Source organism: Furipterus horrens, unplaced genomic scaffold (genome assembly GCF_987537825.1).
Source record: "Furipterus horrens unplaced genomic scaffold, mFurHor1.1.pri manual_scaffold_12, whole genome shotgun sequence".
NCBI lineage: Eukaryota > Metazoa > Chordata > Mammalia > Chiroptera > Furipteridae > Furipterus > Furipterus horrens.
In genome coordinates this window covers 83,246,463-83,270,231 of record NW_028327182.1, presented here as the reverse complement: position 1 = coordinate 83,270,231, position 23,769 = coordinate 83,246,463, and the positions used below count along the sequence as shown (strand labels likewise).

Sequence of the window (23,769 nt, the reverse complement as noted above, 5' to 3'; positions counted from 1 at the left end):
CCCGGTGCCGCTCCCCTCTCCGGCCGCCGCAGCCGCCTCCCAGCGGGAGAACAAGGAGTCGGGGAGCACAGCCGCGGGCCCCGCGCCCCGCCCAAGCCCAGCAGACGGCTCCGGGCGCGCGGGCTCCAGGAAACCCCGAGCCGTCCTTGCCCGGCGGGCCGCGCGCCCCGGGAGTGGGGAGGTGGGGCGGGCGCGGCGCGGGTCTTCAGCGCACCTCCCGCCGGACGATGGCCACCCACCGCCACCACCTCCTGCCCACAGGCCTCTCCCAGTTTCCGCCCACCTTCTCTCTCGGCCTTTCTCTCCCCTCCCTCTGGCTTTCCGTCATCGCCCGGGCATTTCCGCCGGGAAAAGGCGAGCAGGCGGCGCCGCCGGGGCAAAGGACGCGAGGATGGATGCAGCGCCCCCGTGTGTCTCGGCGGAGAAATGGTCCGAGAGGGCCGAGGATATCACCGCTTCCTCGCTCTTCCCTTCTCTAATTCTTCCCCAGTTCTCGCTTCTTTCTTCACATCCGTTTCTCTAGAAACCTTGTCCCCACCTTAGTCTCCTGCAGTCCTTCTTCAGCGCTCTGGAGAGGGATTGGTAAAGCTTGTACCTTTCCTCAACGACATGGTCTCCCCAGATCGACCACTCTCCAGCAAGCACTCAGTATTTATTGAGTGAATAAGTGAAAATGAATTTCTTTTAGCCTTGCCTCTGCCACTAACTAGCTGTGGGGCCCTAACATCTCAAATCTCCCCTTTCAGCATCAGAAAGATGAGATGAGTGCTCTGCATTATATCATTCCATGTCCTTTCCAGCTACAGCTTCCTTTATTGCGTATACTGCAGTGTTTAGGCAATGCTCTAAGTTGTTCATTCAACATTTATCGAGCAACTAACTGCCAGATTCCTTAAAGAGCAAATGCCAAACAGATTGCCTCTGTTGGAGGCGCGGAGTAAGTACGGAGCTGAACCCAAGAGACAGGTGTCATCCTGTAGCCGAAGGCAAGGGTACCAATCATGGCTTTGCCAACTTCTTAGCTGTGTCCTTGGCAAATCACCAAATCGCCCTGAGTCTCGGATTCCTATCAGTTAAAAGGACTCAGTAAGGCCTACTTTTTCAGATTCTGAAGATTAAATTTTACAAGTGCCTACAATAGCACAGCTTGGGAGCAATATGTTAGTTGCCTTATCCCTCCTAAGCGAAAGTTATAGGAAGCTTTAGAATGCTGGATTTGAACTAGATTTTGAACATTCTGCCTGGAGAAAAAAACGTTCCTAAAGGATTTGTTGTTTTGTGGCAGAGGACAATTGGGTGAAAGACCATTGTCTGTGTAGAAAAGCTATAAAAATACTCCTATCAGAAAGAGGTCACAGGGTGGGAAATAAAGCTGGAAGAACTCCAGTCTGCAAGTAACCTGTAAATAGCAGCAAACCAATTGAAGAACAAAGCATGAAAAGGTGATGAAACAATACTGAAGGGGCAACTGTATGATTGTGATAGACACTGCAGTCTCTGAAGAGGCAAGACTAAAGGTTTCAAGGAGGCTGAACTTCGGCTAAACCCAAAAGTTCAGAATGAAAATGAGAATGGTATTTTCCGAGTACCTCATTTATTCCCTCCATTACAACGTTATTAAGTAGGTGCTATTATTGTTGTTCCAATTAATCAAATGAGGACACTGAGGGATAGAGGATGTGTGACTAGACCAAGGCCACTCAGTTGGAGCTAGGAAAGGAAGCCTGGTAGCTCTCCAGCCTGTATGTTGTACTGTCACCAATATTGCCAATAATTTTGTTTAATACTTTTTAAAAGGCTCCTTTGCCCCAAGAGTACATGAATATTTTATTATGTATTGTATATAAACAATAAGTGAAATTGTATAAGTGAAATATGTAGATTTTCTATTAAAATTGCCTTGCAGTACTTTTTTGGGTGATTTTTCTTATTTTAGTAAAACATAACATTTACCACTTTAACCACTTTTAAGCCTACAATTCAATGGCATTAGAAATAAATTGTTGAACAAAACCCTCACCATTATATCTGTAACTTTTTCATCATCCAGTTGTGCCAATAATTGCCATTACCCCTTAATATACATATACCTTTATGAATTGTCTCAAAACTGAAGTGCCTTTGCCTGACATCCTAAAGAAGCATTTGGTGCTTACTCTAATTCTTGAGTTAACTGGATTGATTTAATTCTGATTAAATATTTTCCCATATTATATCATATTCCGTTGATGGTAAGATACCAATTTTTTTTTTCACGGCTTAACATCTCTGAAATTGAGTACCAACTTACAATTAATGACATCTTAGATTCAATCAAATCCCCTTAGAATGAGAGTTTATAGCCAAAGTGCTGTGTTCAGGATACTTTAGTTTGGTCTCTCCCCGCCCTTCACTTTAGTGTGTGCTGATGGTCTTCATCTGATAGTTATTTTTGTTTCTGCTTGCATGTAGTTTAACTTTTTTTGATATGTGGAACATTACCCAAGCTTCCAAAAGTAAAGTTTATCCAAAAATGTAATTATTTCCCTTATCCATTTCATGTTGTTCTCCTACTCTTTGTAGGTAACCAATTTCAATGTTTTGTTTTCCTGTGTTCTTTTATACAAATATATGCACATATATTTCCTCTTCTTTCTCATACAAAAGGTAACATTATTTTTGTACTTTTTTTTCAATTAAATATTTCACAGAAAACACCCTTATTGGTTCATTCAATTTACAACTGTATAGTCCACTAATGTAGGTAACATAGTTTATTTAACTGGGTCCTTAGGTGAGTAGTCTGAGCATGGTTAATTTCATTCACTTTATTATTTCAAGAGGGGTCTTGGGTAGGGGAGAAGTCTCTAGGGCCAATCTGATGTGAACAAAGAAGATTGTTGTTCAAGCTACTGATAGCATTCTGGAATAATGAGAGACTAGTGTTTGGATACCCTAAAGCTGAGAACAACAGAACACAGAGATGGAAGAAACCTGAATTCTTAACATCTGTAGCCATGGAATCAACTCTGATAAAGGCTGCCTGTCTTCTGAATTTCTTGTAAGATGTTAACTTATTTTTAAGCCAGTTTGAATGGGATTCTATACTTGAAGGCAGTAGCATTGCAACTGATACTCAGTTTGGTGCTGGGAAAGGCGTACTTGTGTAAGAGATTCTAAAGTACTGATTTAACCTGGAAGGAGGGCAGTAATGCAGTTTGTAAGCATGAGGGAACAAAAAGGAGGTAATGAAGGTGAAAGCAATTGGAGTGGAAGGAGAGCTCCCACAGTTTATTTAGTTTCTAAGTCAGTTCTCTGTGGGGTGTGGTTCATGTAACAGGTATGTACGCACCCAAGATCATCCACATATTTGCTAATTCTTCAAGATATACAAGAGGAAAAAAAAAACCCTGAAATCAGATAAATCCCTGAATTCAGTTCAGATCATTCTTCTTCAAGTTCCAAAACAATAGTATTTACAAATAACCAGGGATTTTTTGTTTATAATGCTAGCTCAAATTTCAATTTGTTCTATTTTTATTTTTAAAACCAAACACATACTTGAGGGAGAACATACTACATTTTTTCATGTTCTGTTTTCAAAGTACAGATTTCTAAACACAATTGAATATTCAGGTAAGATTTTCATTTTTTTAAATTAAATTCAAACTTATGAAATAAAAATATCACAGTATCAAGACTCTGGAAGTTGTTTAAAGAAAACATCTTTAATTAGAATATTTAACTTTTACCTAAAAGAAACATTTTTAATAATAATTTGTAACCTCTTTTTATAACCAAACACAGATCAAATGGCTGAGGCAAAGTCATTTTTTGAATAACAGTTAAGATTATTGCTTTAATACGTGTTTAAGTGTTCTGATTTTTCCAGACTACTTTTCAAACAAAACTACTATATGGACAAAAGTAGATGTTATCTTGATATTGCTTTAATTCTATAGTCTGTTTTCAAATATCTTTCTCTCAATTGCAGTTTTTTGATTGACTTTCCTCTTTTATTAAAGATCTATGTGTTAGAGAAGAACCCTAAGTATTCTGAATTCTACAGTATTTGGTTAATGTGGCTAAAGAATTACCCTGGGTGTTACTAGTGTTTCCTAAATTCAAAATTCACTCTATAATAAATATGGCTGAATTACACTGTTGGAAGCCTGTGCTAAATAACATAGTTTGCTAACTTAAAAAGTCTGAGAGAACACTGAGGGTCAGCTATAGGACCAACTAGCACTTGAGAAAATTCTATCTACTTGTGAGGAATCTCTCTGGTTGGGATCTTACAGAAATCAGGAATAGTTCTCGGTGGTCAGAGAGGTTGCTGAAGATCACAGTTACACACTAAACCCCTGTTGTTCTACAATTATTATCATTAAGGCGTTTTTTACTTCTGTAGAATGTTGAAAAGGAAAAAAATCTGTGACCCCAACACCAAAAAACTTGTATTTGTGCTACATTGTTTAAATTACTAAAACAACACAAAACTAATGGCATAAGCTAAAGACACTGCGCCCTATTATTTGCCACAAAATCATCAAAAACCTTTTAAATTGTGAAATACAAATACAAAAGATAGTATGTGGAAAAAGTTGTTACAGAAAAGATATGAAATGTGCTTTAATCTCAATATTTTAAATTTCTACTCAAGGACAAATACTGAAACTATGCAAAACTATGACTATAATTTATAAATAAAAATTAGAAAGTATTGATATTAAAGCAATTTGCCATGTTGGACATAGTAAAGTTGTAAATTACATAAATAAAATATCAAGAATTATAAAATTATTGTTCTAAAACCAATACAAGTAAAAATAATCCTATTTTACTCTAAGTCAAATGGTATAACATTACCATAAACAACGCAGCAAAAACATCAGAAACAAAATTCTTATTTTTAAGATTGCACTACTTTTGCTTAACCTTAATCATAGTGTTACATTTAACTCTCCTTATTCCATTAGAATAATCTCAAAGAAAATCTTTATATAACTGTAATAACTATGATAGCAACATTTCAAGAAATAAATTTCAAAAAGTAATGTTAATGTTTCTGATGGCTAGGCAGATACTGAAAATAGCCTAGTACAGAGTTCACTGGGAATAATTATGGTATTTTAGATGTCAGAAATTGACTTCCCATTGCATTATATGATACTCTGTTGCAGTTAAAACTTTTATAAAAGGCTATATGATTTATATTTCTTACCACACTAACATATATTTAAAACGTTAACATAAAAATATGTAATAAAAATACTTGGAAAACTTGTAAATCTCTTTTATTTCAGTAGACAGAAAACTGTTTCAATGTCCTGGATGAAAGAGTTCTTGAGGTTGCCATGGAACTGGAAGAAAAAAACACACAAAGATTTGAGATAAGTTAATGATGCAGACTAATGGCACAGTACAGTGGAAAGGCCTGAGTTAAGTTAGAGCCGAAGAGATCAAAGTTCTAACTGCACATCTGCCCCGTACTAGCCATGGGATCCCAAGAAAGTGATTTAAACTTCCCCAAGAAGTTCCTTCATCTGCAAAAGAACAACAGTACCTGCATCTCTCTCAGGCATCTTGTGAGAGATAAATGGGATAAAGGATGTAATGTGTCTGGCACACAGAGCTCACTCAGTCCCTTTCCTTTAGTTCCATTTATGGTGTTGAACATGAGCATCATGAACATAACAGCAAATGGGTTATAGGAATTGTCACATCTTCAGAAGGATATAGTTCCTGTGTGTGAGGTAATCAAACTATCCGCACTCATGAAAACTAGACAATGTACTTATATTGCTTCCTAATTTTTTAAGTTACTCTTGGATACTATAATAAGTAGATAATCATTTCTTTTCCTTTTATTTTCATCTGACTACTATAACTGAAGAGTAACAATTAAAATTTTTGAGAATCAAAGCTGGACTTGATTCCAGAGGTATCTTTTTTAGCATCACAACAGCTTGAGAACATTATTAAGAACACCAGAAAGCTCAAACTATGAGAACCTTTATGAAACAATTACATTCAAGATGTCTACTTTAATTCACAGGTTTGCCACATCTATGCTTGGTGTGTTTATCATTACAGCAGCAGCAGCAGCAGCAGCAGCAATGTATCAGATTAACCAAAAAGGGCTATCTACTCCCCCAGACCCCCACTTAGAGTTTTGGGTTTTTTTTCAGATTGTTTCTTGGTGAAAAATTTCCAATCCTGTTTAAATTCATTTGGTGGCATGGAGAGGGAAGGAAAGATACAGAGATAATTACAACACCATACAAAACTCAGGTGCCTTATTATGTGGAGGTGCACACATAAAGTACTATGGGAGAACAGTTTCAAGTTCAATGTGGCTTGCATACAGGAATTGAAGTAGGGGGAGAGGAGGCTATCTATATACACAGGACTGTGAAGGGCCCTGCATTCTGAGCTAATTTGAATTTTATTCTGTAGGTGCCAAGTGTCAGTATCAACTCCAATGGAGAGGGGATCAGATTTCTTTTTTTATTCCTTGTTTGTGAAACTCCTTTAGGTCAGGGGTTGTTCCCTTTTTTTTAAAATTCACTTTTAAATTACAGTTGAAGGGGAGCAATAGAGGAAAGATCAGGCAACTGTAATAGAACAACAATAAAAAAAAACTGCATTGTATTACCATTTAGTCCCCTTGTAACCCCCTTCCCCCAGCAATCACCACAATGTGGTCCATGTCCATGAGTCCTCTTCCCTTTTTGCTCAATCCCTCCATCCCCCACCCCACCCCACTAGCTGTCACCTGCTCTCCATCTAGGAGCCTGTCTCTGTTTTGCTTGTTGGTTTATTTTGCTCATTAGATTCCACATAGTGGAATCATATGGTACTTGTCTTTCTCTGACTGGCTTACTTCACTCAGCATAGTGTTCTTCAGGTCCATCCATACTGTTTCAAAGGCTAAAATTTTCTTCCTTTTTATGACTGAGTAGAATTCCATTGTGTAAATGTCCCATAGTTGTGTTATCCATTCTACTATTGATGGGCACAAAGTTGTAGGAATCATGCTACCTAATATTAAACTATACTACAAGGCCATAGTAATCAAAATAGCCTGGTCCTGGCATAAAAACAGACACACAGATAAAAAAAATGGAAAAAATAAATTATAGTTGACATACAGTATTATATTAGTTTCAGGAGTACAGTATAGCACTTACACATTTATATACCTTATGAAGCGATGACAGAAAGTCTAGTGACCATGTGTCACCATACATAGTTATTATGATATTGACAATATTCCCTATGCTGTCTTATTAGGTTTTTAATTAGAAATAGAACTATGTTAATAGGCTGCTTCTTGTCTATATCAGACAAATGAAATGAATTAATTCAATTAATTTTTCTACTTAATAACTTGTAAGAAAATTCAGAATTGATTAAAAAACAATTCTTTTACATTTCTCTAGGACATTAAGAGATTTTTAAGAGTGTATTTTACCTCTATTGGCAGAATGCTTGGGTGTTAGTGAAAAGTTTTTGCATAATCATTAATAATTGCTTTAAAATTGTACTTTAAGCCCTGGATGTTGTGGCTTAATGGACTGAACACTGACCTGCAAACCAAGGGGTCACTGGTTCGATTCCTAGTCGGGGCACATGCCTGGGTTGCAGGCCAGGTCCCCAGCTGGGGGCATGTGAAAGGCAGCCACACATTGATGTTTCTCTCCCTTTCTTCCTCCCTTTCCCTCTCTAAAAATAAATAACTAAAATCTTTAAGAAAAAAGCTTCCAAAGGATGGGACATCCAGGTCTTGTCTCTTAAAAACTAAATAAATAAAATGAAACTGTGCTATGACTCTGGTAAATATGCATTTCAATTTAATTTTTAAAAATATGTATTATAATCATGATGTTTTACAAATAGAATTATGTTAAAGGAAATAATGTTCAATTTCCAATGTCAAACTACTAAGTTGTTCTATCAACACATTTCAACTCCATTTCCACTTCTGCCAAGTGGTATATTAAAAATACAGAAAATGAATGATTGGTTTATTTGATTGAAGTTTCTTTTTCCACCTTGGTTTTTTTACTCTATTTTTCTCCATTTATTAAAACAATGTATATGGTCCCAGTAGGAAAACACAGAAAAAGTTTCTACAGTCCCCAAATTTTATCACCCTGAGGGAAACAGGTTGAAATGTTGATGTACTTCATTTCAGTATTTCTATGCTTTTCTTTGACTACATAGGTAAATTTATATGACACAATTTTAAAATCTGTCATTAAAAATTTTTAATAAAGCCTTTAATTTTCAAAGCATATTTCATGGTATGAATTAATTATAATTTTATTAATAATTCCCTAAATTGAATTTTGTTGAAAAACATATTAGTGATATTAATTTTTTCCACCATTAACTAATACTTGACAACATAATTTAACTCTGCTTGATATTCAAACAATTCCACATATCTGCACAGAGAGAAATGACTATGTATCATCACTTATAAATTCCATTTACATAAATATACAAAGATAAAAGTAAAAATACAATGAAGCAAGCCATTAAAACTTGTGAAACTCACCATATGTCCAAGGAACTTGTGGATGCACACTTGAATCAGGAGGGTAAGGGTGTGCAGCCTGTGTTAATGGCTCATAGTGAGCATACTGTGAAAAAGCTGGTTGCTGAACAGTGTAACAAACAGGCAGCTGAGACACAGAATACCTATATGCTGGCATAAAGTTGTATGCTTCTGGCTCCCCAGTGAAGTAACCAACATAGTGAGAGTGCAGAAGATTAGAATGTGTATTCTGGACAGTGCTTGGAGCTGCAGTCAACATCTCAGGAGGTGGCTGTACTTCAAGTGATGTTATGCCTTGGTATGTGTGAGTAATGACATCACCACTGCAGCTGCTGTGATGATAAACATACAAAGCGCAGGAAGGATATACAGTTCCAAATGCATGTTCAGAAGAATAATACAGTGAGGTACATGCAGCCTGTGGAAGCTCATTCCAATATGTGGAGGCATTCTGGGTTAGGACTTCTAAATTTTCATTATTCTTTTGTTCAGAAGAAGAGTATTCTGCTGTTTTGTTGACAGTAAGGGTTATCTTCTCAGATGTTTCAACAGGTACAGTGCTGGGATTCAGTGTATCCTTCATATAGTTTTCTTTTGACTCAATTTTTGCAGGTTGTGTTTCACTTACTTGTTGAACAGGTATTTTGTTCTGGATAAATATGGCTTGTGGAGAATTAGTGCCTGTAGAGTTTTTAATAGATGGGTTTAATACTTCACTATCTTGAAGTTCAAAGACAGTGTCATTCACTTCTAAATTGGCAGGGATATTTCTCACAAAACAGAAAATAGGCTCGGTGGGCACTGATGCATTAGGCAGAAGAGAAGAATCAGTTCCTGGTTTTATGTCTGAGAGGTCTGGGGAATGGTTAAGAAATTTCTTCTGGCAAGGTGTCTCATGGTCTTTTGAAAAGGTGCCATCTATACTTTTTTGGTCACAAATTGCAGAAGGACAATCTTTCTTAGCACTTTTTGTTTCAGTAGCACTCAAATTCACATCTCTTTTCTTCATGCTATTTACTTTTTCTTGTTGTCCAGTGAAATCTTCTGAAGTATCAGAAGAAATATTAGTTAAATCTATTTTTCCCTCTGACATGCAAGTATCTTTTAGGTTCTTTAAAGGTAAAGGTGAGCCAGGTAGTGCTTTTTGCATTTCAGCCTTTTCTGGAGATCCATGGTTTCTTTTCAGATTGCCAGATGAACTTGGTCTTGTTTTACTTTCACTTTCGGGATGAGATCTTGTGGTCCTTGTACGTGTAACACATAATAAAAACCATTTTAAATATGCAGTTGCAAAATCTTAATGTAAATATATTTGAAATTTTTATTCAGGAGAAGAGTTCTTAGGATTAACATTTCTCTATTGGCTGTATACAGGTAACATATTCCACCAGTTTCATTACCTTGGTTTGAATCTAAATACTTTTCCTGTAGAAAGTGGTATAGTACACATTTCAAATATATTTTGAAAATATACAGTGCTTCCAATATTGTAAAAAATTATTTATGCTTTGAATATTTTCTGATAGAGACCTTTACAAATAGAAAAGCATCACTATTCGATTCTTTTAGTGTAGTTTCTAATTCATATACCTCCAACCCAATGACAATCTTCTTTACTTGACACATGGCTATATATATAACTGGTGAACTACCAAATGTGTCCCACCCCCCACCCCCAAGATCTTCAGTTATCACTAACTGCTAAGATATTTTGTCTGTTCAGGGTCAAGAATAGGAAATGCAGACCTCCGAAATTCCTTGCCAGTTTAATATTCTTGGCATTCCTACATAAATTTAGACAGTTTCAAACAGGCTACAGGAAGAATCAATTATGGGAATGTATAGAGCCAAATAGTTAATACAGGTCCCCAGTGTAATTGTATTTTTTGGTGTCTCAAAAAATTCTTTTAATCACATCTGGAAAAGAACATGTTGAAAAGAAAAAAGTAACAACTCCTCTACAGTCAAGAGAAATTAATCTCTGGCCTCGAATTTGTATTTTCCACTTAAGAAATTAAAAGCTCCACATTTTACTTAATCCAGCTTCCTTAAAAAGCACTTTAGGGCTCTCAGGATGGCTTGGGCTCTCTGGCTCCTGGGCTCTTCCTCAAAGATGCCTGGCTGATCTGGCAGCAGCTGCCTGCGTTTCCCAATGGACGGCCTTTTGGATGGGAAGGAACTCCAGGCACAGACTGGTATCGGGCTGGCCTGGCAGAGGGTGGCAGGGTTATTCTTTGGGTGTTCTAGAAGGGACGAATTCTAAGGCAGAACCCTGTTATTCTTCCAAATTGTGTAACTTTTGTATCTTATGTTTCTTAGTTTGTCAACTAACCCTATAGAAGTAAGGTAACTAAAAACTAACGGAGAAATGACAGGAGAACTCAGGTGTTAAGAGTTTAGCATTAATTGATAGGCCTAAGAGACTAATTCTTGTGGAAAGCTTTTATTCCAAAATTGTGAAGCTTTTGAATAGACTCCTTTCCTTTAACACCAAAAAAAGAAAAAGCACTTTAATGACAACCTAGATCATCATCCAACCTCATACAATACTTTGACACAGTTTTCAGAAAGTACAATTTTGACTTTATCACATTTCCAATGATGTATGTGATGACCAAACTTATAGACTGACAGTTGCCTGTATTGTCTGTCCTTTTGTGTAATTTCTTAGAGGATATTCTTCCTTGAAGAGAGTACCCTTTATTAACCTTATAATTCATTTTCCTGCTAGGTGAAACAAAATTTGATTCTTTTGGAGTTGCAAATGCTACCTATACCTAGTTACCAAAACCAAGATGATTATAGAACTTGTTCATATGTTATCCTTCTAACAGTCTATTCATCTTTATACCACTACATAACTATTCAAAGTTTTGTGTGCCAGGAAATAAAATGCTGTATTTAAAGAAGTAAAACCAAGTAAGACATAAATGAGGATTATTTTTGTATTTTATATTACTCTCCTTCATAAAATGAAAAGATGGAAGAAAATTAAGCTTATCATAAACTAAAAATCTTAAGAGAGTTGAAAGAAAAAAGATATGACCAATAAGTCCAGTGGTGCCACTTCATGTCAAAATAAGAATATAATGTAATCAGATTTTCATAAAAGTAATTCAAAGAGCTAGGCCTTCTTTTGAAATCATGTTCTTCATATAGTATAGTGTTAAAACATCCTTTTATGAAACACTGGTATGCTTATCATATGTGTGCCTATGACTAAGGTCCCACTTAGTAATATGTTGGCAATTTATATCTTTTTAACCAATTTTGAAATGTGATGGTCTCTAAAGTCCACAAGTCTAAAAAACTTAATCACTTGTCCTATTCTTTTAAGTCATTTTTAGTAAAACCCATCACTAAGCCCCATCAATTCTTTAAGTAATGTCTGTCAAATATGAGTTTTACTTTTTTACTATTAAAATATCACTCTAAATTCTGGCTGACTTATGACTTCTAACTGTACTCAGAATCTCTTTACCCTTTACATCTTTTAAAAAACAAATTTCAGAGGACACTATCCTTAAATTCTTATAAAGTTCATACTCGTTAGGCCTTACTTAATAAACTGCATAATCTCAACCTCTTTCTCCTGCCTTAGCTTACTCTTGTCCCATAAATTACACGTATGATCCAACATAGGTATAAATAAATGGTTTAGTCTTGCTCCTTAATATGTGCTCAATTTTGTTTAGTTTTTCTTCAGATAGGGCTGACCGCAATTCCTACCTTGGATGCTTGAACGCTGCCTTTTGTCTGTTGATTTTTGTGACATCTTTCTTGTTAACCTATGTTTAACAAATACAAAGTAAAGCTGCATTGGTGATGGTTTAAAATACAATATAAATATTTATTATTTTAATATCAGATATTTGCAATTGCTAGTTCTGTCATCACCGAAAATGCACTAACACTACATTCATTAATGATCCTCCTTTTCAAAAAGCAGTGACTCTGCCAGACTTCCCATATTTCATTAATGTTTGGAGACACTTTAAAAAAAGAAATTTGCAAAATTCTTTTCACCCCCACATTTTATAAGAAATCTTGGAGTCCATTTACCACTGCTTCCTCTTTTTTATCTTTTAGTAAAGTAGTCACTAAACTCCATTGTTAAGTAGTGTCTGTCAAACACAGATTTTCCTTTCTTATTCTGTAATATAGCACCCTTTTCTAAGCCCTGAATGACTTACTGCTTCTACCTGTACTCAGCACCTCTACCGTCAAATCACTGAAAATACATGTTTTAAAGGATGCTGTCCTTCAACATGTAGAGAATGAAGGTCAAGCTCCTTAGACCTATATTCAAGACATTTTACAATCTGAAACAATCTTCTTTGTCCTTAACTTGTCCATTAAGTTAATTTTTTTGTTCAACTTAATTTTAAACTTATTTCTCAAGATAGGTCAATAATCATTGTCTTTGCTTATATTATTTTCCATAACTTAGATACCTTCTTCATTTTTATGCTCGTATTTTTTTTTTTTTTTACTTTAAGGCAAGGCTTTCATTTGTGTTATTCCATGAAATCAACAAATAAACATTCTCTCCCTCTTTTCTTTTGCTTTTCTTCTCAATACTTAACAACACCTTTTTAGTATCACCCTCTTCTCACTCAATGTGAAATACACAACTTTTGCTCTTATGTTTTGGAAGTATGTTTATAAACTGGCTGTTTATTATGCATTTTCCTATAAAGACAATGTAATGCCTAATGATTAGTTTCCTAGTCTCTAGAACTAATGGAAACAATTAGAGTAAGCTGAGAAAAAAAAATCTTACTTTTCATTTTGCATATAGGTTTTTCTTCACTTTTGAACTGTGAAATTCTTGAAAAATTTTAAGGGAAGCCTCCGAGAGCACAATAAGAACACTTGTTAGTACACTGCCTGGTTTTACATCTGGGCTCTCCCATTTAATAACTGTGACACTGGGAAAGTTCTTTAACCTTTCTGTCTCAGTTTCCGTATCTTTGTTTTTTAAAGATGTATTTATTTACTTATTTTTAGAGAGAGGGGAAGGGAGGAAGAAAGAGGGAGAAACATCAATGTGTGGTTGCCTCTCGCACGCTCCCAACCAGGGATCTGGCCCACAACCCAGACATGTGCCCTCACTAGGAATGGAACCAGTGATCCTTTATTTTGCAGGTAACACTCAACCCACTGAGCTACGCTAGCCAGGGCTCCTAACCTTCTTTTTTTTTTAAACTAAAGATTTTATTTATTTATTTTTTAGAGAGAGGAGAAGGGAGAAAGAAAGAGAGGGAGAGAAACATTGATCGGTTGCCTCTTGTATGCGCCTGGACCAGGGACCAAACCCATAACCCGGGCATGTGCCCTAAATGGGAATTGAACCGGCAACCTTTTGCTCTGTGGGATGACACCCAATCAACTGAGTCACACCAGTTAGGGCTCAGATTCCTTACCTTTAAAGAAGAAAATAATAGTGCCTACTTCATAAGGCTTTCATGAATAATAAAACAGTTAATATGCATTTGTGCAATATTACAACAGTGCCAAGAACACAAAAAATGCTGTAAAATATTTGTTATATAAATACATTTATGGAGGACTTCTAACACTTTCATGATCATGTATTTAAAAATATCTCTCCTATTTCTCTATGTAGATAATGGTAAAAAACACAGGCTCCATTAGCCAGTTTTTAATATTCACATTAATTATATAATCTTGTTATATAAAAGCTACTCGATAAATACTTGGTCACTCACTTAACTCACATTCATAATATTGGACCTTCCCTTACAAAGCAATTAAAATTCACATCCAAGAAATATTTTCTAAGTTAAATAATTTATTTAATTTGTATGTTTAAAAGACATTTGTGTATCTCATATACACAAGCATTTATATTTTATAGGTATTATAAATTGCCGAATCCAATGTTTTAGTAAATTCATTTTGCAAGGCAATATTTAAACCATTCTCAATTTTTCCAATTCGGCTAACTACTTATTTGGCTAAAGACTAAACTTGTTCTCAAAGATAATACTATACAGGTTTTGTTTTAAAACATTTGTTACCTTTTGTTTTTTACAACTGGAAGCAGTAGTATTTTTCTCTTGTTCCTGAGAGTCTTGACCTTTGTCTACAGTGATAGGTCGTTTCTTAGAAGAATCTGAAACATTTTTTATCATGCACTCTGAGATTGAGGGTTCCGTCATACAAATACTGGATTTACTGATATTCTTCCTAGGTTTTACATGAACGTTCATTTCTTCTTTTCTCTTTAATTGGAAAGTGTTCTCTCTGTTATGCAGCATTTGGCACAGGATGAAGGAAAGGGTTAAGTCAGCATTCTTAGCACATATTACCTTCGTATGTTCAATAATTTTCATGATTTTCATAACATGAGCCATTTTCCCTAAATCTTTCCGTGAGGCAGCCAATATATTTTCAAGCAGTGTAGAAAACTGACTGTAGTTGTATTCTAACTCGGTCACAGTGCTTCCGTAATTTATGGATGCTATACATGGCACAAAGTCAATATATGTGGAAACAGAATACTTAGAATTCTTTAGAAGTTTTTTAATTTCTGAAAGTTCTTCAAGTTCTCTTGAGAACAAGTGAAGAGCATATGAGCAATTAACAGATTCACTATATTTGTAGGTAATGTCCAGGTCTTCTTTAACTTCAGAAATAGAGGTCTCTATCACTTTCCAAAGGCAATCTGTTGAGTTACCTTTAAGAAATGAGAAAGAAGCCATTTTTTCTTGGAAGCTAACCAGGCCAGGAAGAAGTGACAAATCAAACCAAAGCATACCTCGAAACCTTTGTTTACCTAGTTTCTTTGCCATTGAGTTTTTAAGAAAGTGAACTGTTTCTGAGAGCATGGCTATTTCAATATAGGTTTCAGTGGCTGCAGGTTTTAAAATTATAGCCTCGTGTCTGTGGTTTTCAAGCATGTCCAAAACGTTTTCTTCTGTTATAAGAATATTATCCCTGTTATCCTCTTGCAGCATCTGGAAGCATTTTTTTAAAATTTCTAAGTGATCAGTACATCTCGTAGTGAGTTCCTGTAATTTTTTTAAGTCTGCAAATACAGCCTGATCCAATATTTCACTAATACAACAGATATCAGGGTGTGAAATCAAAGCACTGTTAAGCCTACGGTTTTCTATGTTAATTTTTGCTTTGCTTATTAGATCATCTGACTTCCTGGGAGCCTTCATAGTATTCTCTTCAAGACCAATATTGGAAATTTGTTCACTGCTTAAATCTTTAGACAGTGTATCATATATCTTTTGTAATTTAGAAAAAGAACACTGATTCATCTTGAGTAGCATTCCTTTGTTCTTCTGTTCTGAGTACCTTTTGTTGAAAGATTCTCTCTTCTCTTTCCAAACAAGACTTTTTGCAGCATCAAAAAAGATATGTTCCAGACCAAAAAGAGATATATTAATACCTACTGCTTCATTGCTCTTGATAAAATTAACTTTTGAGGAGATCATTTCAAGGATAATCCACAAATGGTCTTGTTTTCCTGGACAGGAATTAACCTTATGAGAGTTCCCATACATACTGATTAGCTGTAAAGTAGTTTTTCTTAAGGTTTCTAGGTCTCCTAAACTATCTCCAAAGTTAACTCCACAGGTAAATGGAACAGAAAGAGAAAAGTCAAAGCAATCAGAACAATGCTTCAATACTGCTTCACACTCTCTAATCTGTCGTTTAAATTTTAAGAATGTATAGTATGAATTGTTTACTCTTTTGGTGTCTTCTAATAATTCAATTAATTCATTGTGATATTTCTGCAACTCACAGAATGCGTTATATTTTAGCCTTCCTTGAAAAGCAGGATAGAAATTGGATTGTTGTTGGAATCCACGTGGCCTGCCAAGCAGCTCACTGTACAATGTCTCATCAAACCAAAGCAAGCTTCGGAATGTCGGTTCACTTCCTAAGATCCTTTTTTTGTTTTCAATGAACTGAATAGTTTCCATCATCATTTGGAGTTCTACCAAGGAGTCAACAGCACATGGTTTTAATTTGTGTTTGCAATTATTCCACAAGTTTTTCTCTACCAACAGTTCTCTTGAAATCAAGATTTGCTCAAGTGAGCTTTCTTGTTTTCTTTCAAAAGCATCAACAAATAATGGGAGAATACTTTCACAAACCTTAGTTTCTTCCTGTAGACTCTGCAAAGATGATGCTTCATCTGCTCTCCTTAAAATTTGAGCTAGCTTAGCTATAAGGTCTGAATGATTAGCTGAGCAATGTTTTTCTTTTAACTTATTCATGTATGATGTAGGCTTCTGAGGAGTAGAGACTTCGGAGGTTTCAGAGTGAGCATGTAAAGCAGGCATATGATTATTTCCTAAAATGTCTGGTTTGGAATTACAGGCGATTTCTGAATGCAAGGTATAATCTGACCAAGAGTCATTATTAACTTGAACTCGCCCCACTTTCTCTCTTTCTTTAAGCTGATTAGAAACTGTGTTATTCAAAGAGAATGTCTCAGTTGTATTCTTAATGCTTCGATGAGAATCAATCAAGTTATTTTTAATTGTTTTCTCACTTAAGTAGGGGGATTCTTCTAAAATCTTATTTTTTTGATTTCTGTATAGATTCTTAACAGTTGGTCTTTCAGCCATGCTTTTTTTATGAATTGAATCTTTTGCTTTTTCATTTTGTTTAACTTTCCACATATTTCTGTCCGGAATATGTGTCTTTGAAATACATATTTCTGAAGAACCCTTTACATCATCTTTTAAGAGCAGAGAACTATCACTGGAAAAATGCCTCTTCATTGTATTTTCCCCGTAACTTTTACTTTCTTCAGTTACTGGTATGAGATCCAACTCAGAATTCTCAGTAACATTTCTTTCATCCCTGTCTACATGGGCACAACTACTTGGATACCATTGTTCCATCCTTAGAAGCTCCTTTCCGCCACATTCTTGCTGACAGTGTGGTATATCGGTGGATGCTGCAAAAGGATCTATAGCAAAAGTTCTCTGTTTATCCATATATGGTTTTGAAGATTCTCCCTCACTATCTAACACTGGAGCAGCTGCTAACTGAGGAATACTATTACACTTTTTGCTTGTTATCAAGGTTTGAAGTAATGGGTCCATACGGGCATTTCCTGTAATAGTGCCTGGTGCGGCATTCTCACTAGATGTCCATTTTTCTAGAAAATTTACTTCCAGGTCTTTTTTATAACCAGGTGAAATAAAATTATCTGGTTTATAGTTGTCGGCATTCAAAAAGTTCTTCACTTTTGATTCTAAGACTGAAATAACTATGCCAGTTTTTACCTTTGTGTGAGCTATACAAGTTGCATCATAATTTTTGTCTGTGCTAAAACTTACATTGTTTTCTTTTATGCAACTTAAAGATACTGAATTAGTTTTATTTATTACTTTATTAGCTTCAGCATTTTCTACTGCATCTTCATTATTATATCTTAAATGGTTCTCAGGCTTTTTATATTTATTAACATTAGATAAAGACCTTATGTCAATTTGATTTTCTTTTTTAGTCAGTTTTTCATCTGAGTGGTCTGGGGAAAACAGACACCCCATTTTTTCAGAAAGGGTTTGAAGTTCTAAGGGTCCAGAATTTCTCATACAGGTATTGTTATAAGTTGACTGATTTGTACTTTGGGATGTGGAACACAGAGGTAACTGTGATTCAGGATATTCTTGATCACAAAATTCTCTCAAGTGAATAGTGTTGTGACTCCTGGAGACACTGTTGGCCACATTTCTCTTAGAAAAGCACTTTGTGGTTCTCTCTTCACTTGTTCCATAGGACTGGTACTTTGATACATGAGTTAATGATTTATTAACTTCAAATCCCAAAGCTCCTTTCGCTTCTGGTTTGTCATATTTTCTTTTTGATAAAAAATGCTTAGTAGAATAATAGCTTTTTTCAGAAACAGAACCACAACCTTGAAGGTCACAAATTTCCCAGAAACTATTGCACATTATTTCATATGGTTTTGGTAATGGGTCCTTCCTTGTTTCTTGTACTTTAGCTATAAGCTCCAAAGATGTGTTAACTCTTCTATGAGCCTTTTTTAAGTAAAAAAGAGCTCTGTCAAGTTTTTTGGAGAGACATTTGCTTTTGCATAAAGATACTTCACTATTTAGAATATCCAGGACATTTCTAATGTGTTTTTCTGACTGTGAGAAGGTTTTAATTCGTCCTGTGGATAATGAAGAAAAACATTCAGATGAGACCTGATTGGTTAGCCTCCTCTTCTTTTCACAAATTTCATGCTGTGGTCTGCTCTGGTCCCTAAAAGGTGTATGTAGCTTTCTTTTGTTAATTCTTGATTCTGTGTCCTTTCCACTTCTCGTATCATTACAATCAGTTTTTGACTTTGTAAAGGAACATCTGCTTTCATTATTTATTGTTGTGACACTCAAAGGTTCAGTAAGCATAGGTCCACTGCTTTGTTCTTCAGACATGCGATTCATGTGTGTATTATGATTAAAGTCAAAAGAAAGTGAGATTTCAGATTCATTCACTACTCCTGATTCTTGCTTTGTATTACCAAATTCATCTTCGCATGGGTAAGCTGAATTTTCACCAGAACACTGGGAATAAGTTTCAAACCCCAGAATTTCTCTTTCCTCTTCCTCACTTACTTCTGGTCTTGTGGCTTCAGTTACATATTTGCAAATACTATCTTTCAATGAAAGGGACTTAACAGTGGAACTGAATCCTGTCATAAGTGTATTAGGAATTCTAATTTGTAGATCTGGAAGTAAAATTGGGTTGAAGAGCTTTGCTTTGTTTCTTTGTGTAAAGGAATAATCACGGTAAGGATGATCACTGTGCTCCCTTCTTGCAGTGCTTCTCAAAAATTCCTTCTCCCCATTATTGCTTCCAAATAGACCTTCCCAATCAATACGAGACTTCAGAGCCTCATATGAGGCCCCAAATTCTTCATACTGTATACTTCCATAGCTACGAGTATCTTGTTGAGATGGAAAAGCATCATCACACTGTTTTGATCCTACTTCAATTTCATTTTCCAGTTCAATACTTTGAAGAACTGAGTTATCACTTATTGACTGATGAAATGAGTTGTATAACTTGTTTTTATCTATATCCATCTCACAATCAGAAACCCTATGTTTTACTAACAACCCCAAATCTGGACTCTTAGAACAAGTTTCTTTAAACTTGTATCTTTGGTGATCTTCATTATATGTTTCTAATGTGGGCATCATAGTTCTATCTATCTGCATTACAGCATTTGAGGATACATGCACTGAAGAATTCAAGATTTTGGGATATATGGAAACCAAATGCTCTGTACTCCTTATGGTATTTTGTGTATCTTTTTGTTTTATGGAAGTGGTAGTATCTTCAGTTTCTAATAATGTAGTTTCTGTTGCTACATATTTTTCCCCCAAAGTCAGATTAAATGTAGGAAGTTCTTCAGAACTCAGAATTTCTATATTACTGGAATTTTTATTCTCCTGCCTTTCATCTACAGTAAAATTTTTGTTTGTATGAAAATTCTGCTTCTCATATTCATATGTATTTTCTATGTTGTTTTCTGTAGATGAAAGAATGTCTTCTCCTTTTGCTTCATTTTGGCTTTCTTTACTGTTATCTCTTTGTTCTTTGAAATAAACATTGACGTGTATATCATTATTCAACTGTGCATTACAGAACAGACTATGATCTTGACCTTTATCATCAACCTGAAAAGTTTCTTTGCAACCTCTTTGAATCCCTTCTAACAACACTGGATCATTATCATTTTTTCTATGGGCACATGTATGTTCTCTAGCTATGCTACAATTTGAATGGTCATTAGCTATTCTAACATCATGAGATAAAATAAGTGTATGCATTGGCAGCTCTTTGGCCTGGCAAACATCTTTTGCATCCTGGAAAGCAGCGCTTAAAATGCTAACATAGTTTTGATTTGTTTTGTCCAATTTCGGTTCCTTTAGTTTTTGAGAAATGGCAAAACCACTATGAATGTTATCTTCATTCTCCAAACAGTGCTGAGGACGGTTTTGTGAAAGGCTCTCTACTCTTGAAGTAAGATTATTTTGTAATTTCAATGCTAGATTATCTAGCTCACGCTTATAATTTGTGGTAGATGTGGAAGATTTTGATATTTCTAACTCTTGAGTGATTAATATTTGATCATAATTTTTTCCAAAATAATCAAGACTCTCATCTTCTTTGTATTCTTGGTGCAAAGAAATGTTATTATCTACTGGGCTGATTTTTGTTTCATTAGTACAATAATTATCAATCTCTTTCCACAAATTTTGCTTTTCTACTTGTTTGGAATAGTCTTCTTGGCCAGTGAAGTTTCTCACCTTTCCAGTGTTTTGAATGTACTCGTGTATGCTTTCTGTCTTTTGGAATGGAAAAACTGCAGACATTTGGTGACCATCCTGACATACAGTTTTTAAATCAGAATATTGTGATTCCTGAGAACTGTCGTTGCCATACCCTTTTGCACAAGTATTCACTGATTCATTAGAGTTACATGGCTCACTGTTTTGTACAATTAAAAGTGGGATGTTACTTCTCTGTTGGGATCTCTGGGCTTTTTCCTCACTGTGCTTTTGGTTCTCAACTTCTGGAACTACATCTGACAAACATACTGGGAAGGAAAAATTGTCTTGGTCCTGAAATTGTCTTGCCATTGTAATTTTATTGGGAGTTGTATAATTACTGTCCTTAGAGCCCATGTTGTGTGTCTGAGCTTGTGAATCATCAAAAGCAGCTTCGAAGCAAGGTACATTCAAACAATTAGTAAGAACAGCATCGTCACCAGGCATGACTTCAGATGATGAGGCAGAATTAGTTGGCATAGAAAGGCTGATTTCTGAGTTAACAAAATCTAAACTCTTCTTAAATGGCAAAATCTTATTTAAATCTGTAATGTTATTATGTTTTTCCATGTTTTCTTCTCTCCTCGCAAGTCTTGGGTCTTTGATGAGTTTTGAAGTAATAACTGTGCTTGAGCCAATATTGTTATGAAAGGTTAAAGCAGCAGGAAGACCACTTAAAACATTTTTAAGATGTGTCAAATTTAACAAGTCATCATTAACACTTTCTTTGGTATCACTGGGAATACATGAAAGATCTGAATCATATGCATGTACTTGAGAAGTGTCTTTAGATTTTGTTAAATTGTGCTTCATCTGTCCACTACATGTTTCAATTACAGAAATGTTTCCATTTTGCACATTTTCATAGGAATTAAAAATATCTGAGTTGGAAGAATTTATCTCTGAACTTGGTGCACTGCATGAACAGTTCTCCTGAACAAACAGATCTACAGGTTTTCTGAAATGCTCAAAGATGACAGTAGCATCTTTTCCTTTTCCAATTCTTTTGGCCACTGTACAGTTATTCAGAGAGCATGTCCTTTCTGTGGAAATAAAAATAAGTAAATGTAGGAAGAAAAAGTATCTTTACAGACAACTCTATTAATAAACAATTTTAATTTAAAGTTCATCAAGTAACCTAATAATTAAAACTATGTTCTCAGAGAGAAAAAGATGAGTAACAAATGAATAAAGTATAAAAGATGAAACATGAAATTTTGTCCTTACACCTTACTAAAGAAAATATTTGCCATAAAAATTTGGATGTTGCAAATACTAAGAACTAGAAAAATTAAACAGGAATAAAAACATGTTCCTTTTTAGCTCCAAAAAGGTTTTCTGACATTAACCTTCACCAGAGTCCCTCCCAAGAGGTCCCAGAAGCAAACACACCTAGTGACCAGCTTTAGGCAACACCAGAGCAAGATCCAATCAGCTTCACAAGTGGTATAGCCCAAGAAAGATCATGGTGGGTACTGCTGAGGTGAATGCCGCTTCATGTGGTCAGCACCCGCACAGCAACTCGTACACTGTGGTTGAGGTCAATTCCCAAAGTCAGCCAGCCTACGGGTCTACCCTACATAAAAAGGAGCCAGTAGCAATCTAGACTCAATGACAACGGGAGGGCCCACATTACCCACACAAGAAACGTTCCTGGAGCAACCACATCAGAGGATCAAGGAGACTGTGCCACTGTGTCCCACAGAATACCTACTGCAGAATGCCACCCTTCCAAGAATGGGAGTCATTGCATATCTACCTAATACACAGAAACAAACACAAAGAGGTAGCCAAAATAAGGAGACAAACATGCCTTAAATGAAAGAACAGGAGAAATCTTCAGGAAAAGGGCCAAATAAAAAGTGAGAACTTCAACAAAGAGATGTCAGACATAAAAAAGGACAAAGACACTATAGAAAAGAACCAGTCCGAAACTAAGGATACAATATCTGAAATGAAGACTACACTAGAAGGAATAAACAACAGGCTGGATGAAGCAGAGGACCAATCCTCAATCTGAAATATGAGATAGAAGAAAAAAAAAATTAAGAGCAGGAAAATTAAAAAGAATTTAAAGAATGAGCATAGTTTATGAGAACTTTGAGACATTAAGTGTAACAGCATCCACATCACAGGGGCACCAGAAGGAAAAGAGAGCGAGCAAGGGATTGAAAACCTATATGAAGAAATAAAAACTGAAAACGTCACTAATCTGGTGAAAGGAAAAGACACATAAGTTCAGAAAGTGCAGACAGTCCCAAACAAAATGAACCCAGAGATACCCACACCAAGACTCATCACCATTAAAATGGCAAAGGTTAAGGACAAAGAGAGGACTTTAAAACCAGCAAGAGAAAGAAGTTAGTTACTGACAAGGGAGCTCACATAAAACTGTCAGCTGATTTCTCAATAGAATCATTTCAAGCCAGAAGGGACTGGTATGAAATATTCAAAGAGTAAGGACCAACAACCAAGATTAATGAGAGTAAAGCTATCATTTAAAATTGAAGGAGAAATAAAGAGCTTCCCAGAGAGAAAAAAAGTAAGAGTTCATTACCATCAAACCAGTATTACAAGAAATAATAAAGGTTTTAAGAAGAGGAATAAAACAAACAGAGAAACGTAGTTATAAAAAATAAAATGGAAATAAATACGTACTTATCAACAATCACTTTAAATGTAAATGGATTAAATACTCCAATCAAAAGACATTGGGTAGAAAGTGGCAGCATAAAGGTAGTACTTGCTTCCTTCCACAACCACATCAAAATTACAAGTAAACTACAGAACAGCTATCATCCAAACCCTTTGAAATCTAGCTGAATGGAAGTCCTACAACTAAGGATATAAAGAAGCTACATCAAGACTGGTAGGAGGCGTGAA

The 23,769-nt window shown here is 35.6% G+C and overlaps 1 protein-coding gene across 1 annotated transcript in view; it reads right to left on the bottom strand.

Annotated features, from left to right (window-relative positions):
* Positions 1 to 4,218: 4,218 nt before the first annotated feature.
* Positions 4,219 to 23,769, bottom strand: part of TEX15 (testis expressed 15, meiosis and synapsis associated) — a 45,128-nt gene continuing 25,577 nt past the window's right edge. Inside the window, exons 7-10 of the mRNA XM_090258625.1 lie at positions 14,590 to 21,929; positions 12,275 to 12,333; positions 8,546 to 9,789; positions 4,219 to 5,342 (exon numbers count right to left, since the gene is read on the bottom strand). Of these exons, the coding sequence (XP_090114751.1) occupies positions 5,302 to 5,342; positions 8,546 to 9,789; positions 12,275 to 12,333; positions 14,590 to 21,929 (8,684 nt within the window). The 3' untranslated portion in view covers positions 4,219 to 5,301. The remainder of the gene's footprint in view (positions 5,343 to 8,545; positions 9,790 to 12,274; positions 12,334 to 14,589; positions 21,930 to 23,769) is intronic.